Source organism: Erigeron canadensis, chromosome 6 (genome assembly GCF_010389155.1).
Source record: "Erigeron canadensis isolate Cc75 chromosome 6, C_canadensis_v1, whole genome shotgun sequence".
Classification (NCBI taxonomy): Eukaryota; Viridiplantae; Streptophyta; class Magnoliopsida; order Asterales; family Asteraceae; genus Erigeron; species Erigeron canadensis.
This window is the reverse complement of record NC_057766.1, coordinates 37,583,323-37,601,734: the sequence shown is the minus strand read 5'-3', so window position 1 is coordinate 37,601,734 and position 18,412 is coordinate 37,583,323. Positions and strand designations below refer to the sequence as shown.

At 34.8% G+C, this 18,412-nt stretch overlaps 3 protein-coding genes across 4 annotated transcripts; 2 read left to right on the top strand and 1 right to left on the bottom strand.

Annotated features, from left to right (window-relative positions):
- Positions 1 to 839: 839 nt before the first annotated feature.
- LOC122605164 (multifunctional methyltransferase subunit TRM112 homolog A-like) lies at positions 840 to 1,417 on the bottom strand. Its single transcript, XM_043778057.1, has one exon. The coding sequence runs from the start codon at positions 1,292 to 1,294 to the stop codon at positions 923 to 925; it is 372 nt and encodes a 123-aa protein (XP_043633992.1). The 5' UTR covers positions 1,295 to 1,417; the 3' UTR covers positions 840 to 922.
- Positions 1,418 to 4,641: 3,224 nt separating this feature from the next.
- On the top strand, positions 4,642 to 9,150 carry LOC122605009. Of its 2 annotated transcripts, none has more exons than XM_043777870.1 (5): positions 4,642 to 4,798; positions 6,537 to 6,706; positions 8,474 to 8,561; positions 8,708 to 8,774; positions 8,851 to 9,150. In XM_043777870.1, exons 2-5 carry the CDS (start codon positions 6,589 to 6,591, stop codon positions 8,896 to 8,898), a joined length of 321 nt encoding a protein of 106 aa, XP_043633805.1. In that variant the 5' UTR covers positions 4,642 to 4,798; positions 6,537 to 6,588; the 3' UTR covers positions 8,899 to 9,150. The 2 variants fall into 2 exon arrangements, with proteins under 2 accessions (XP_043633805.1, XP_043633806.1); XM_043777871.1 differs by lacking the exon at positions 4,642 to 4,798 and adding an exon at positions 5,744 to 5,835.
- Positions 9,151 to 10,346: 1,196 nt separating this feature from the next.
- On the top strand, positions 10,347 to 16,742 carry LOC122605331 (FAD synthase-like). The gene is made up of 16 exons (XM_043778257.1): positions 10,347 to 10,619; positions 11,190 to 11,235; positions 11,312 to 11,472; positions 11,936 to 12,053; positions 12,198 to 12,280; positions 12,639 to 12,698; positions 12,935 to 13,174; positions 13,854 to 13,950; positions 14,066 to 14,116; positions 14,459 to 14,539; positions 14,769 to 14,840; positions 15,491 to 15,553; positions 15,660 to 15,809; positions 16,035 to 16,092; positions 16,186 to 16,238; positions 16,329 to 16,742. The coding sequence occupies exons 1-16, from the start codon at positions 10,519 to 10,521 to the stop codon at positions 16,404 to 16,406; spliced, it is 1,512 nt and encodes a 503-aa protein (XP_043634192.1). The 5' UTR covers positions 10,347 to 10,518; the 3' UTR covers positions 16,407 to 16,742.
- Positions 16,743 to 18,412: the final 1,670 nt, after the last annotated feature.

Below are 18,412 nucleotides of genomic sequence, written 5' to 3'. Positions count from 1 at the left end.
AGTCAAACAAATCAACTTTCAAGTTAACTAGCATAAGGAATGAGTAGACCGGTACTATGATCATCAAATTACTAACAAAGTTCAATCTCCTTTTATTACGGCAAAGATTCACTCCTTACAAGCATAATACAATTATAAGAATGATAGCATGAAGTTTGACTTCTTTGCCTATTGCTAAAAACTCCCAAATGGAAAACTTAATTCACATTTGGACCAATGTTCAAGGTAGGGTATGCATGTACAGATAATGTGTATACCATTTCCAATACACCGATTAAACACAAGTGCCCAATCTGTGTCTCTCAGGCCAAATACAAGATATAACAATCTACAATCCTTCTTTGGGGCGCAGGCGCTTGTTTAATACATACATATAGCCATTGCATGAAAATTAACAACAGATTGTAGGCTTTTGTTTCTGATCAAAATTCTATTAACAATAAGATAATATATCAACTTACATGGATATAAACGGGCACCATTAATCCTTTTTGTAAAGGAAAACCAAGACATCTAAAACTACATTCATAGATCTTGGCGTCATAACAATTGGACGAAAACAATCATTTTGTATCACTATCACAATCTACAACCATGATTTTTCATCACAATGACTCACTCAATGAGCTATCAACAACTACATGGACAGAAACACTTTAATGGCATTTAATTATTAATCCCTTTTGATATTGAAACACCAACTCAAAAGTTCTGTTTTTTTGTTTTGCACTCATGGGCTATCAACTCTAATCAATGAAGACTAATTTTGAAAAAACTAACTCCTAACAATTATTAACATTTGTGGTTAAAAATAATAAAGCAACACAAAATCAGGAAAAGAAAGACGAAACAAACCCTAATATTTCATCAAACAGAGTTCCAATACAAATAGATATAGAAATAAGCAGAACAAATGAACGCTTTAGACCTCATCTTCATGAAGGAGCATATTCGGAATTCCCTTATTAACCGGAAACTTGCGGCCAGTTTCAGGGCAAACAAGGGCGCCTTCTTCGAGATGGAGCTCAAGCAGCGCGTGATGAAGCTTCTGCAAAAACTCATCAGAATCAAGGAGAGTGTGGTCAGGAGTTTCTTCAGGGAGTTCAGCATATCCCATTGTCTTACAAGCATCAGACAGCGCTTTCCAGTCGATTTTGGAGAACATGTTTTTGAGGAAATCGGGGTTGAAATCGACTTGTTTTTCGACGACCTTTTCGGCCTCGATGCGGAGAGGGAAGCCGTTGGTTACACCTTTGATGTTTGATGCGAGCATGTTGTGTGTTAGCAGCCTCATCTTTTTGGTTGGCTGATTGATATGTTGTTGATGGAGTTGTTGGTGGCGGCGGCGGAGAGGCAGAATTAATGGATGTTTTGAGGGGTTTTAATGGATGATGTGGCCTTATATTTTTACGCTGATGATTTTCATTTATCCCCCTAATATTTCAATTTCAAATAACTTTTTATAAAAGCCTCCCAATTGTGTTTTCTGAAAAAAGTTTTTTTTTTCCTATTAAAAACATGTTAAAAATGCATAAGAGGTATTGTAAAAAATAATTTGTTTTTCAATGAACAATTTAATTAAAATATAATTCAACTCTTCACTGAAAAATAATTAATCATTTTAAATAATTAGCTTATAAATCTATAAGTAGTAAATCAATGGGTAAAATTAACAAAGATAAATAGAACATCTCCCTGTTTTATTATTTTAAAAAAATAAAATTTAGGTTAAAATTTAAGAAGATATATGATTTCACAAATTGAAATATACAAAAGTTTTCTAACTTCAATATAGTCAAGAATCTTACAAAAATATTTGAAAACGGATAGATTTGAAATAAACAAATTAGAATCTAACATGTTGAATCAGAATTTATATAAACACACACTTAAACACAGTATTTTGCTAAGTTTTTGATTGCATTAACTGAGTAAACAAAATGACATATATATAGGCCAATAACATAACTACCACTAATACTTAACTAGCCGTCCATTAGTCCCATTAATAATGTTGACTCCAACTAACCGTAATAATCGGTCTAACTATTAGACTAATTCTTATTTTCAATACAGGAAAATAACTTAAGCAATAAACTAATTAACAAACTTATGACATTTTATTTTAACACCCCCTCTAAATGTCATAGTCAACCATTCCCATCTTCTTGACATGTTTCAGCGATTAATTTCAACATTCCCTATCAACATCCATTTTGTAATTCTTCCAAAGCTCCCTCTTGAACGTTATTCCCTCTTGAGATGGTACTCGAACTATTCTTCAAGTGATCCTCAAACTGTTCTTCAAGTGATCCTCGAACCTCTCTTCAAGTGACCCTTCGCCTCAACTCATTCAATCATTAGAAGGGATACATTCCAACCGCCTTCAACCAAATTCAATCAAAGGGTATACCGAGATCTGGTCAGACTGCCTTTGAATACTTTATTTGAATGAGTTTTCTTTCTTCGGTCAATCTACCAAAACTATACCGACACACGGTGATAGCTCCCCGATACACGGAGATTCCTAGCCATCTCAACACACGCGGTGATAGCTCCCCGACACAAGGAGACTCATAAACTATCCCGACACACACGAGGATGGAACATCAAACATTGATCGGACTTCAACCTGGAGGGATAATACTGTAATGTAGAATCACATACAAAGAAAATATTTCTTTGAACTTGGGGAGTGTCATGCACACTTTGAAGCTTGTGCATTATTAATATTGGATGGTCCAACTTGTTGAAAATCTGTACAATCAGAATAAAACTTTACAAAACAAAGATGTTAGTATGGTCCCGCTTAATTTCTTATACCATCACCATCTTTGCTACACCTCTAGTCCTCCACGTGACTATTTCCAGTTTTCTTGTAAAGTCTTTACTTTGTACAATGTATATACTGAGAATGGTACCCATATGAACTTTACCTGTCTCTCTTGGAACTTTAAACATCACTCCATCTTTTAGATTGCCACTTCGTCTTTTAATACCGTACTTTCTATCTTTGGAGACACAGTACTTCAAACACTCCATATTTCAATCTCATGTCATCTACCCTGATGTCTTCCAACGCCAGTTTCTGATGCTCATTCATCTATGGCGACCAACCACCATTGACGATCTTCATCTTCCTTACCAGAGCTTCTCCCTGACGACTTTCACAAGGGCTGATTCGGGTCATCTTATCCGGCGAACCAGACCGTCTACCTTTCTTTATTGGCGGACCTCCCCGTTGGCACACACAACACTATTCTCTTCTTCGCCGGGTCTACTTCTTCGCCAATTTTTCTTCTTCACGGTGGTACTCATGAACAGTGCTTTTCTCAAACAGTAACAACACCAGGTTAAGGTTCTTCCCCGATCAGGTTCCAGACCTTTTTCTTCGATCCGAATTCTTTCACACCCGCGATCGGATTCTGGTTTTTCTTCTACTTTGATGGATCTTTTCAACAACTGCGGCAGGTTTCTTCTCTTCCTCTGCCTGAGTATTATTCTCTGCCGGGTCGTCTTATTCACCCGGGTATTCTTGAAACAATCTGCATTTGTTTTTCTTTGTTGCTGGTATGACAACAGTAGCAACAAATTCTACACATCTTTTAATCTTACCTTCTAGCAATAGCTAGCAGTTTCTCTTCCTCTATTTTCATGGCAAGTAACAGCCATGAGTGACACTGATGTTCACTCGTCCCCCGTCAACTCAATCGGTATTCTAGATGCTACATCGATTGGCACGAGCCACCTTCGGGTCACCATCTTCTATTGTTTTCAATTTGTGATCAATTTATCACAGCCCCACGAACCAAAATTGGGTTCTTATTGCTGCTGCCTTCACCCTGCAGCCAAGGGCTACACCCTTTCTCTTAAAGCGACTCTCAAAACGGCCCAATTTCTTAACCCGCTCTGATACCAATTGTTGAATCAGAATTTATATAAACACACACTTAAACACAAAGTATTTTGCTAAGTTTCTGATTGCATTAACTGAGTAAACAAAATGCCATATATATAGGCCAATAACATAACTACCACTAATACTTAACTAGCCGTCCACTAGTCCCACTAATAATGTTGACTCCAACTAACCGTAATAATCGGTCTAACTATTAGACTAATTCTTATTTTCAATACAGGAAAATAACTTAAGCAATAAACTAATTAACAAACTTATGACATTTATTTTAACATAACATGCGTATAATATGATAAGAAGTGTAACAAGTTTTTGTGAAAAATTTTATTAGGACATTGAAAATCTACCAGAGGGTCGCGAATATCCTCGTGAAGGCTGTGAATAATGAGATGCATTTAAACGGGTATGAAAGAAAATGAGAGTAATAGAAAATAGTGGTGTTGTTAAAACTTATAAAAAAGTTTTAATTTTCAAAGAAAATGGTTTGTATTTGGTCCACATTGACTAGAAACCGGTTAGAAGCCGAGGTATGGTCAAATCCAATTTTAGTCCTTGTTGACGAATAACCGGTTTAAGTTCGGGTCAGCTTAGGGTCGGTTTGGGCAAGGCACAAAAATTTTGTAGCTACCGTTTTCTGACCGGTCAAAACAATCAAAAACCAAATTGTGGTCCGAATTTGTAAACCCACAAATTCCTGGAGGATTCTATATTCATAAACTATTGCCTCCCCAACCCTGAGAAAATTATGAACACTAGACTACCCTGTATTCTATATCCATAGTTCATATTTTACCACGAGTAATATAATTAGAAAAGTATCAACCCCCTCATCTAGCTACCTAGTTGCTGCATTCCCACCATTGAAGCTTTGATATAGAGGTAAAGTTTCAATCTTTTTGCATTCAAATCGCTATTTATGTCCACCCCATTTGTTAATTTTTTAAACAAATTTAGTTTGTTATTTATTTATTATTATTTTTTGTACCCATAGTTACCATTAATAATAACACCCACTGATTAATTAAAGATCCAATTGCATGCATTTTGTTTCTTACAAGAATGTAGTTATTACATTAATAGATACAAAGGATACTTTACTTGTTAAATGTGAAGTTATAAAGAAGATCTGATTGACCTTAAAAACTCAGGTTTTGACTATTTGTATGCAACTGTGATAGTTATTTGTTACTAAGTGATTTATGCTGTGTGAACCCAAAGGCAATGAAATTATTAGGAATCTAGGATGTCGGTTGGCGTGTTTGATATCCATCTTATATGAGCTTATGGGAGTCTCAGCTTATGGTTTTCATTAGCTCAAGTGTTGGTCACCAAAACTTTTATTAGTAGCTTATGATTTCCATAAGCTCGAAAGCATACTTGAAGTAGCTCGAGCCTGTAGAAAAATGAGTTACCTAAAAACTCCCAAATTAATTGTATTTTCATCCTATTGAATTAATATGTATTTTCTTGTACGTCATTTTATATTTATAACTGTTGGCTCCAGCTAGTTTGCCAAACACATCATACTCAAAAGATCCCCATCTATAAGCTACTAACTACAACCTCCAATTACAATCTGCTTTTACCAAACATACCCTTTATAGGGTGTGTAATATTCAAAGTTGTTGACTTGTTGAAATTGGAAGAGTACGACTTTAAAGGTTGAATACTTTGGTAAAAATGGTTTCTTCACTATTTTTTGGGTTAAATTAGTAGCCATTTGTGAGTGCAAGTATTGAAGTTCTACCTAGGACACTAGTCATTAGCTTCAGTCATTTGATATTTTCTGATTTCACCATTTTCACTCATTTCACTTATTACCAGAGTTGGTTTGATAATTGGATGCCGTGCATGCATGTAGAGTAGTTGAGCGAGTTTGGTTGCAAAATGATCATGATTGCCCATGATTCTAATTGGTGATCTCAGTACTATTTCTTTTTGTGCTGGTTCTTAATTTCATTATGAAATCCAGTAACATGTCCAATCTTCATGCTTCATAGAAGTGCAAAAGTAATCTTGTTTGTATCATAATTTATGAAGGAAGTGCTTTAGGAGAATTTTTACCACCAGATGCCGATATGCACTATTGTCAAATGTTGTTGCCATGCTGACACTGTGATCTTTAATAGCTTAGACGATGATATGTTTCAATATTGTTAACATTTAGATCCCATGTGAAGCCTTAAGAGATCTACCTTAAAGACTGACTATTTTTCTTTGTTGATAAAAGGATTACAGTTGCCATGACTATGGAGTCTTAACGGTGTTTGTTCAAGTTTAATCATATTCACCTCTTTCATTAGTAAATAAATTATTTCAAGAACGTAATACCCTTCTTGAGAAAAAAAAAACATTTCGTAACTTCAAGTTGCAAGTGTGGGTTATGGACAAGAGTATGCATACTCTTAAACGTGCAAACAAACCTAAAAGGTCTGTTGTGTGAACTGCTATAATTCGGTAATGTTACTAGGAATGAGCTGCAAGAACGTCAAGTAATGAACAAGTCGTATTATAATACTGCGGAAGCCACAACCAGTTTTTGTGATTTTAGTTTTCATGTAACATAAATGATCTTCTCACTATGCTTTCTTTCTGTGTCATTAATCCAAAATTGCAGATTGTTTTTTTTTTGCACCTTTGGGTAATTAAGGGTTCTTTAACCATCCAAGATGGATATTGAAAGCAATCGTATCCTTAATGTTAACCAGAATTCAAGGGGTTCTAAATCCGTCAATGAGGAAAAGAAGTCCATGAGTGAGTTTTCAAATCCTCTCTTCGTGAACCATGGTTAGTCCTCCAACTACTCCATTTATTTGCTGTTTATAAGCAACATTTCAGTTATAGAACTTGCATCTTTTCTTTTGATAGCAAAGATATACACACTACAACATTATTCACAGATTTGTTCACAATGGGAATTGAACCTATATTTTGGCCAAGGCCCTTTGGTATAGACACTACATCTAGTATCATGCAAAATAAGTTTTGTTCATTGTACTATAAGATTTGTTATCTGACCATTGTACTTCACGTTTTACGGCCTTTTGCTCATGTGTTCTAGTATTATATCAAACATGGAAATGACCTAATTGGATGTTTTACAACTAGATAAAAATTAAAAGAGTAAAAGATTACAACCCAAAATCAAATCTAAATAAAGGATGAAGGTGGAAGGTAATTTCCTTCATCTTTTCCAAGCCTCCACTATACTCAGCCCCCAAAATCTCCCAAAAGTGGCGGTTCTTCAACAAATGGGTAAACGTGGTTTGTGGGTTTTGTGTAGGTGATGGTGATAATGAAGATGATGGAAGAATCTAGGTGGTGATGGATGGATGATGATTTTATGGATGATGATAATAGTGAAATAGGGTCGAGGTTAAAAGGATTAGTGTGTGTGAAAGGTGAAATATTGATAAGGTGTGTGTAAAAATGGGGGTAACAGGATTTATGTAGGTGGTTTAGTGAGATGGGTTGGTTCGGTTCATAGGATGACTAGGTAGGTTGTGGTTTAGTGGTTACCTCAGGTCAAACCGGGTCAAATGAGGTCAATTCACAGTCAATACAAGTTGAACGAAAAATCCAAGTGCATAAAAACTGCAGCAGGTACGCTGCATTTAAAGGAGAGGTGCGTGCACTTCAGGCTGCTTCAACTTTTGGATATCTCGGTCTCACTTGTGCGCTGCACTCAAGAAGAGGCGTGGCACACTGAAAAAGAGGTGCATCACACCTTGAGCTGCTTCATTTCCTGGCTTGCCCGGCCTCATTTGTATGCCGCACAAAAGGATGGGTGTGCTGCATGTGGGTTTGCTCAACTTTAGGGGATTTTAACCTCATTTGTGCGCCACACAACTAGGGGGTGGGTCGCACCTATTTTTCAAACAGCAAACAAATTTCATCTCTTCACTTGGACACGTGTCAAACTCGGCTTGATCAATATCTTATCACTCATGTACACTTCTAAGCCGTTACTTGGCCACTTTTGCATCCAAATAAGTGCAGTTTCCGCCATGATCATTGAATGAACCTACAAAGTACAAACACTTATGCAACTACTAAGTGACACTTTTATCATGACTTCAACTCGAGTTGCACACAAGTAACGTACATTAGCTACATGTATAATTTGGCAATATCATTTAGATTTTATATTCCTATGTTTGACATGAAAGATCATGTCTTTTTCGTTTCCACTCACCTTATCTGTCTTTTACTTGTTTTTCTTTTTTTTTTTGCAATAAAAATTTCTTTGCACAGTTACATTCCATATTCAACTGAATCATTCTGATTTTAAGTTTGCATTAATTCTTATGCTCTTTGTAAGTGATCTTTTGGATGCTTCCATTCTTGGTATGGATTGAGATTATATGTGATTTATAAATCTCTCTTATCTTCTTTCTTTTCACTCATATAATCTTTGTGTAATTAAACTTGCTTATCTTATCATTACAATGGCATGAGTTAGGAGTTGTCTTTTACTATTTGCTCCCCCGATAGACATTTTCTATAGACATATACTAATTTTGTTACAAAATCCAATTTTTGTGTACCATGCAGCTGAGTTAGCTTGGCATGAGATAAGAAGAGCCTGGGTTGGTGATAAACCTCAAACATCACATAGCAAATTTAGACAGCCAATTCTAAGGTTTGACATTTCTTCTAACTTCAGTATCCTATTTTCATCCGTGTGTCCCATTACTTGCCTCATCAGCCCATGACTTGACCCATGAATGAAGATAATATATTGAAATTGCCTAATAATGAGTTAGTTGTTTATATCTTGTGCTACAGTTGGACCACAAGTTTTGAAGATTTTCTCGCATCCGGTGAACCATTCCCCGACCCAATTCAGTTAGCTGTAAGTTCGATGTGTTCTATATGTGCCATTTCCAACAAGCATGTGTATTTCTGCTAAGCAACTGCTGGTTTTGTAGGATGTCGTTGACCTTTTAGTTGACATTTGGGACGAAGAAGGTTCCTAGGTCATATATTTTGACCCCAAGAGCATTACATTATTAAGAGAACTGTCATTCTTTAGTTGAAACAACATATTTAAACAATATCTATAAGTGTCGTGGAAACATTGTAAAGTATATGTAATCTGATTATATATGTAGTGCATGAGAAGAACAGCAAATACAATATCCGTAATGTTATTAAATTATTGAGGTGGTAGAACAATTTGTGGGAAAAGACTTGTTGGCAATATCATGCTTTAGCAACTTTTAAAGGTGCACTTTTGACCATTTACTTTTCGTTATATGATGATATAAAGTTATATGAACTTAACAGGAAATGGGTCGGATGGAAGGTATTCAAAGTGAGTTTTTTTTTTTTTTTAGAAAAATTTTTATTAATAGTGATTTGGTTAATGGTGGTTAGTGGATGGTGGTAACTCAGATGTTTGGATTTGGTGATTCCCTCAACATGTCAATACTCGTATTATATTATCTATCAGTCCTTCAAACTACAAAGTATGAAAAAGTTTAGTGATTCTATAAATAGCTTTATATAGTTCTAAAAGTCACTAAATATAAGCAAGCATGGTTTTCGCTAGGTGGCGGGTTGGTGGCCAATTGTTGTGGTGACTGGTGTTAGAGATGAATGATGAGATGACGATTGGCGGTGGTGTAAGAGATGAGTTATGAGGTGAAATTGGGGATGGTGTAAAAGATGAACGATGCGTTATCTTTTTTATAGAATTGATAAATTAGGTGATGTAAAACTCTTTTTCTTGAAGATGAGTAAAATTTTCGAAATATTGTGTAACCTGACATTATTCCAATAGGTTTTTCTAAAAAAAGAAAGAAAAAGAAATTCCAATTAATATCCATAGTGAAAAAATTATTATTAAAAAAAAACCCATCTGATTACACATTTAATGGAGACGATAACACAAACTTTGTTTTCTTAACTATATTATCAACTTGTACGGTATAATAATCCGTATATCATAAAAATAAACTAAAACTAGAGGGATACCCACATAATTTAGGTGATAGCAATTGATATAAAATTAATTAATTTAAATAAGATTATATGGATATATTAAAAGGTACTCGTACTAAATATGTATAATATAATTAATTAAATGTGTAATGTCCATTTCGCATATTTTTTTTTTTTTGGTAAGTTTTCAAATTATGAAATGGATATAAACTTGTGAGGTCCATAACAAAACATTGTTTTGTGTGCATGTGCAGGGCCAAAAGAAAACGAGAATTTGCTCCATCTATGAAAGAAAACCCACTTTGGCATTTACTGGTCATCCATCACGACACAAGTTGATTTTTTTTTTTTTTTAATAAAAGACAATTAACATTTAACAATCAATACATACAAATTTTTTAAATAAAATACTAACTTTTGTATTTTGATTGAAAAATATCCCAACTTGTTTTATTTCATTTCACAGTATTTATTTATCTATACGAAATTACGAAGTAACCAAAAAAAAAATAAAAATCAACACACGGAATTGTAAGAAATAAAAACTTGATTGACAGAGTGAGTTGAATCTTTTTATGGTTTGATAAAACAGATAAATCATACTGATCTGTTTTTATAATAATAATAAAAAAAAGAAGAAGAAGAAGAAGAAGATGGAGATCGATAAAGCAGTGAGAGAAAGCGAAGATGGAAGGCTGAAGATCAAATATAACAACGCCATTTACGTTATTCAACGAGCTCTTTCCCTCTACTCGTCAGTCCTTCTTCTTCTTTTTTTTTGGAAGAATTTTGTGTTAGAATTAATGTATAATGGCATTTTTGAGGTTTGGTTTTCGGTTAATTTGATAGTGCATCCATCAATTATTAAGGTAAGGGGATATAAGTTGACCCAGTGCTAAGGAGGTCTCAAACAGACCCCGTTTGAAACGACCATAGGAATACCCGTTAATTTCATCACAGCCAACATTTTATCTAGTTTGCTTATGCCTGATAGTGATATTCAACAGGAGTATGCTTTAGTTTTTTACTACTTTCCTTTCACACTACGTAGAGCAGTTACCATTTTATCCCTTGGTTTTACGTTTGAAAGTGTAATGTAGTTAATGATAAATTTAACTAGATATGTTTTCGGTTTTAGAGATATTATTGTACTAAGCTTACTGTATCCTTGTTTCACCTGGTGTTTAACAAAAAATGTATTCCTTTTAATGGTGTGATATATGGGTATCTTTAGCTTCGTTTAGATATGTGTCATGCACTTCACTTGCATACATTTAGTTGATATACGAGGCTTAGGCGTTTTTTTATATTGTTCTATTACCAGTATCGAAGAGGTTGCATTCAGCTTTAATGGAGGAAAGGATTCAACTGTAAGTAATTATGCTCATTTATAAAGAGGTAGAGTTTTCTTTTCATAAGCTCTAATGATCAGTCCTTTGTGTGTAGGTTTTGTTCCACCTGCTTAGGGCAGGATATTTTCTGCATAATGGGCATTCAAATGGGGATCTACCTGATGCTGAGTTTACGTTTCCAATAAGGACAATATATTTTGAAACCTCTTCTGTCTTCCCTGAAATCAATTCATTCACTTATGAAACAGCTGCTAGGTGGGGGGTTTTTTTTTTTATACTATATTGTTTTTCTTACGAGTACTCTTTTTGCCCAATTTATCTTTTACTGTAGTATAATATTTGCTAACTTACAAATGCAAAGTTGAATGTGTGTCACTAATTTAACTATCCTTCACTGATGACAAAATAGGGGAACTTTGTTGACCAAATCAATGCTATTTTTCTAGGTTTTTTTTTTTTCTAGTGAATAAAAATAATCAAAGTTTGCCTTAAGTGTCAGTGATCCATAGCTAATAGCTTTAGTTGGTTAGCTGTTGGCCATTGGCAAAAGTAAAGTTTCACTGAAATGTTGCTAAATGAGGAAGTGTGGCATGATTTGGAACATCCTGATTGTTAAAATGTATATATTTTGGTATGGAAGGATTACATAATAGTAACGGGGCCTTTTCAGAGTGCTTAGCATTTGATTGTTAACGTTACTCTGTCCTTGATTTTTCAGTTATGGTGTGCAGTTAGATATCCTTCGTGAAGATTTTAAGTCTGGTTTGGAGGCACTTTTAAAGTCGAAACCGATCAGGGCTATTTTTCTTGGTGTTCGAATTGGAGATCCCACTGCCGTAAGTAATTAGTCTTCAAGAATTTGTTTTACATTTTCATACTTATTCTTTTTACGAAACTGAAGCACTTAGACAATGGTTGTCAATTATCATCTGTTTGTTATGGTTAATAAAAGAGTGGTAAAAGTTGTCCATCATTTATAGGTTGGTCAGGAACAATTCTCTCCTAGCTCACCTGGATGGCCACCTTTCATGAGAGTGAATCCAATCCTGGACTGGTCATACAGGTACATCTACGCTCTTATTTTTCGACTGGAGAAATCAGTTTGAAAAAGTTATTGTAATAGTAGTTAATAGTGGTGTATTTGGACCAAGTTTGTCTGAACTTGTGCGGCTCGTGATATCTTTTATATTTTACATTCAGGATTTTCCTTTATATATCTTTTAGAAAATTATGTTGCGATGTGTTTCATTTTGCTGTCGGTTGCTACAATGCACGTGTTTATAAATGTAGTGCGTTGCTTGGGTTTTGCGTTTGTTCTCTTAAATAGATGATTCTTCTGCTTCAGCCGTTAATCTTACAGAATCAGTGACCTTTTCCTTTTGTCATTTATGAGAAGCTATGATTTCTGTAAACTTCAACAGGGATGTATGGGCTTTTCTGTTGGCGTGCAAGGTTCAATACTGTGGTCTCTATGATCAAGGGTAATTCTCTTCCATATAATCTGGCATAGTCTTAGTTCTGATTCAGATATATCTTGAATTCTATATTATTATAGAGTATTTTAGGTATTTGGTTATTAGTGGTCACTTAAGTAACTCCATGCCAACGTTGCCTTTTTTTACCGGGGGAATTAATAGTAATACGAGAACTCGTGGTGTACATATTCAGATATATTAGCCAGTTTTGCTGTCATTATAATCTTTTTCCGCCTTTACAGTTACACATCAATTGGAAGTATTAATGACACCGTTCCAAATGCACTACTATCTATCAATGATTCTCCAATTGGCGAAAAAAGGTTCAAGCCCGCATATATGCTTTCTGATGGTAGATCGGAAAGAGCAGGCAGAGCAAGAAAAATATCTACTGCTGCTACCTGCAATGGCCAGAAATGTTTGTTACCACATCAGAGCAATGCCCTCACAGCCTCCATTGTAGCTGTGGGTGATGAAATTCTGTAAGTTCTTATTCCAGTTTGATGAATATAATTTAAAGAGTTATTTGGGGAAGCTTCATACATGACTCACTACAGTTTAATAGAGGTGGCAAGGTGGGTGGGTTGGTTGGATGGGATGGGAAACGGCTAAATGAGTCAGTTTGGCGTGCAGTCAAGATGAGCTAGGATGGGTTGAACCACATACACCGATTCTCTCTATATGTATTCTTTTGTTAAGAAAATGATGTCTTAATGATGATAAAGATCTATGGGAGGCGATAAAAGAACACCAGTATTGCAGTTCTATCTGTCTTTGACTGTGTAGGAAGTTGTATGCTTAAAGAAACACTTATGATTTTCAACCCTTTTGACCAGTTCTTAACTAATGTATTTTTTTTTAATCGTTTGTTACGAGACCCAACCCAAAATTGACCCATTCAAGTTGTGTTTTCCGTGGTTTTACCATGTTACAACTTCCGTTATTCATAACTTAATTTGTCGAAATTGTCACCTTTACAACTTAAAATGGTGAAATTGTTTCTTGGAATGGGAAATAATATGCTTGGTTCCTACTTGGTATCAATTTACCCCGGACATTTTCTCATTTGTAACAATTCTACCATCTTCTTTTTTTGCTCTTTTAAACTTTAATATTATGCTATTTCTTTACGTGTGATATATTATTTGTTGCATAGCTCAGTTCTGGAATAGTTGAGGATAAATTGGGACCTTTATTGTGTAAAAAGCTTCATTCATTAGGTTGGGTGGTTTCACAAGTTGCTACTGTGCAGAATGAGGTAAATTACTTTAGCTATTAGCTATTACCCAAATGGTGAATCATTAAACTTAATCCATGTAGGAATTCATTGATTTGGAGATAACTAATCAATGTCACTTGGTTATTTCGTACAGTTAGATTCTGTAGCTGAAGAAGTTATAAGGTGGAAGTCTAAGAGTGACTTGGTAGGTTATTGTTAATTCTGTGGATTCCTGGCATATCTTTATTCTGTTCTCCATTAACACTGGTATAAGTTATAACTATAATCAATCATTGTAGCAATAGTCATAGAACTTTCTTAAATTTACAAATGAAAATTAGATAATAAAATGATAATGATGGTAATAGTATTTTTTTCAAAATTAATGAATTCTATCCGAGTCTGAGTTGATGAAAGTGGACATTCCATAAAGAATTCAATGTGATCTAGCCTGTGAAATCTAACCTAACAGGATATATAATCTGTTTCATACAATAGATGCTTTTACCCTTTTTTGATGTTGCTCGATTGCCACTGATTGACACAGGTGTTCATATATGGAGGGGTTGGCCCGTTACATTCAGATGTTACTTCTGGAGGGGTTGCGAAAGCATTTGGTGTTCGTTTGGTGAGCCAAATCTTTTCATTTGGTATATTCTATGCTTTGCTGCAATCTTCTTGATGCTCAATATTTTTGTGGCCATAATTAATTACTCTACCAATATCACACGTGTTAGGGAACCCTAGGTTGTTCATGGCCATAATAACTTGCTAATCCGTTGCATCCTAAAATTATTGGTCTATGCCCATAAAAATGACATAATTTTTTGGTTTTAAGATTTAATATGTAAATACAGGCTCCAGATGAAGAATACGAAGAATATCTCAGCCACCTGTTTGGTGATAAGTGCACTGGCGAACGGAACAAGGTAAGTGGACGCCAAATCAGAAAATCCAATAACATTGCAGTAAATTTTACTGTAGATTATAAGTAATATGATTACTTTTGTTCAAATATAGCCTCTGCTGCAATAAGATACATTAGAGGTGATTTAGCTGATCCCCCTTTTTTCACTTAGAATGTCAACCCTTCTTAAGATATAATAGTGAATTTACCTACGTTTTTAATAAACATAAAAAAGGTAGCTGTCACATTATCTCATGTAAAGATTAAATGCTACTTTTCTTGATGGATGAAACAAGCATCACATTTTCACTGGGATTCAACAACCTGGGGTTGTGCATAGATCCAGTACTCGCTCTGTCTCAAGAAAATTTTATTGCTTTATCCATGAAAACTGAAACATTAGGCTTTTAAGTACGTGGTGACCTTTTTTTTCCCATCCCCATTGTTACAAAATTTTATACAAATTTGGGTCCATAAGATAGTCTTATTTTCAAAGGGGTATCAAAGTCATTGGACTAATAGTCAAAGACTTTATGGTCAGTCTTTGCAATTGCAGGGGAGATTGGGGGGGCTTCACGTGGACTAAGGCAAAGCTGCTTACTTAGAAATACCTGATTGGCGCTTAAATGTTACTGTATGTTGTCTAAAATACGTATATTTATCATTTTCCAGATGGCCCAACTGCCTGAAGGCATTACAGAATTGTTGCAACATGAAAAGCTTCCAGTACCATTGGTAAGTGTCAGATATTAATCACCCTTTACTTTACCTGCATTTATGCATATATTGTTATGTGGATAGGTGATTCATTAATCATCATTTTGGTTGCTCATTTTTGTAGATCAAGTGTCATAATGTGATCGTTCTTACTGCAACAAATGTTGATGAGCTGGACCAGCAATGGGATGCTTTGGTTGATTTAAGGTCTACTAATCTCCTAGCATCAACGGGACCATTTTATTCAAAGCATTTGACGACCTCCCTCTCCGATGTATTATCTTTATATCTAATGCTTTATCTAATTATCTTTGTCCATTGAGTTGTTACATGGACACCTTTTATGATAAAGGTCCCAATGCAGATTGTTAAATTGGAATAAAATCTATCTGATTAAGAATGTTAAATAATATCGGTTTGTCCTAAAAGGTCAAAACCATGCCTTCAATGTTGGATTGTTATTTAATTGCCAGCCTTTTATGTTTTAATTGTGCTGCAGTTAGAAGTTGCTCAGCCTTTATCCAAGATTTCTTTCGAATTTCCAGATATCTACACTGGTATGAATATATCAATATCAAGCTATGTGAGTTGATCTTTACCTTTAGTGTCTCTAAACATGTGTTTCTTATGTCTTTTTGGTCAAATTGAAGGGTGCTATCGTAAATCCAGAGCTGGGCCTCTCGTTATAACCCTTGAAGGGAAGGTAATGGTTGTAAGTTCTTTCTTATATAAGAAAAAAAACTCTTAAAATTCTTTAGAGCTCTCTAAAACTGCTTGTTTTGTTGGCTTGTAGGATCAAGAAACAGTAGAAGCAGCCATAGAATCGCTTTCCAAGAAGTTATCATCTGGTGTGAAACAAGTTTCTGTTTAAGGGCTCATTTCATCATAAATGGCTTAATGATTGAACACTTTAATTCATGTGTCGAGACTCGAGATGATGAAGTGATGCCGTAAGCCAGCATTTTGTCTTGAGAGTTGTGACGACACGAAGAAGCTAACAATTAGATATATGGTTGGGGAGAGACCAACTGACTTTTGTTATCAGGATGTATATATAGACAAATGTATAGCATCACTGAATGGCAGTTGGTTATTGGAGGGGTTGTACTTCACATTCTGTTTTTTTTGGATAACTTTGACTAGAGTTGCCAATCAACGGTTGCATATTCATATTTATCTATATACTATACCCGGGGCTTAAATATCAGCACTTGTCTTGAACAATGTGGGAACATCCGGAAAAAGATTGTATCAACTATAAATCCTGTAAATCCATGTCTTGACAAGATTTCTTGTCACCACTTCTCCAGTGGCAGTCGTTTATGGGGGGTGAGAGACTGTCAGTCATCGTACTCCATCCTTCCCAAGACAAAAATCCCACATCTTAATAAAAGTGCAATTACACTCTGCAATATCTTTACCATCTAATTGGTGGAATATAAAAAATGGACAATAATTTTGATACAACTCAATATAGAAAGAAAGACAACATAGGACTATAGGGAGGGAGTATTGCATATTAGTATGACTATCAATACGTAGATTCAGTCAAATTTGAGGCAAACTATTGATGATGGAAAGAATCGGTTTCAACCCAGAATTCTTTTGTGTATTCATGAGTGGTTCAATAAAGGTTTTGATGAAGTATGGAAGTATATAAGGTGGAAACATTATATGTGCCTTTAGTTTCATATATGATAGAAGCATACCAAAAGTTAAAGAACAGAGTGCTCATTTACAAGAACTATACGTAAGGGCAAGAACTAATCGAACGTAAAGTTTAAATTTGAAAAACACGACTGACATTAGCTTGAATAGTAATAAGTTTCAACTTTTTTTTTTTTTTAAGAGAAGTGTTAGATGTTAATGATTTAAACCCCAACATTGACATTCAAAAGTGAGCAAATATGCTAGCAGTTGGATTCCGAATACTCCTGCGTAATACGTACGCTCACACGCTCAATAGGTAAATATCCGAAACCACGAGGAATCAAGATTCGATCCCAAGTTTCCAAACCAACATCTATTATTATAAAATTTTAAAATTAAAACTCGTGATAAAATTTTTTTTTATAAATGTACACCTAAAAATGTTGGAGCAAAAAATAATTACTAAAGCTTAATTAAACCAAGTTGAAAATATAGTGCAACTATAGACCACAATACAGACCCGGTTACACATTAATATACAATGTGTCGCAATGTCGCATTATAAAAGTTTTTCTCGAATACAACATATCTTGAAAAGACTGAAACAAGCTATCAACCAACAATTTGCCTTTTGTGTTTTTAAAAGCAAACTTGACGGTTGAATTTTCTACCAAACGAACAGAAAAATCAAACCGGATGGAATGCTTTTAACTTTTTTTTTTTTTTTTAACAGCGGTGGTGATTGGACTCAGCGGTATGCCTCTCATCATCCGGTAGAGATCGACCACGTCACCAGCATAGTTAATCCAAGGGCATGACTGGCGGTGGAAGTCCACTACCGTTCTGGAGGAAACTAGCTAATGCTAGAATAAAAACCCTCATACAAAGATTTCCCAATATGTCTTTCAAAGGTTTTAAACCCGTAACCAACATTTAGCTGAAAGACATAAGAGTCATTAAATGTCCAGTTGGACTAAATCCCAAGTACGAATGCTTTTACTTTTTAAATTTGATTGTTTACTTTAATATACATATTTACTTTACTAAATGTTATTATGGATAATCTACTATGTGATGCTATGAAAGATCAAAGGTGAGACCGGATTAAGGAGTGATTCAAGGTTTAATCGGTTCGGAAAACCTGTAATTATTATTGATTAATTTTTTTATAATCCAATAAAAAGATATAGTGTTAACTCCATAAAACGTTTTTGTGGTTTGCATAAA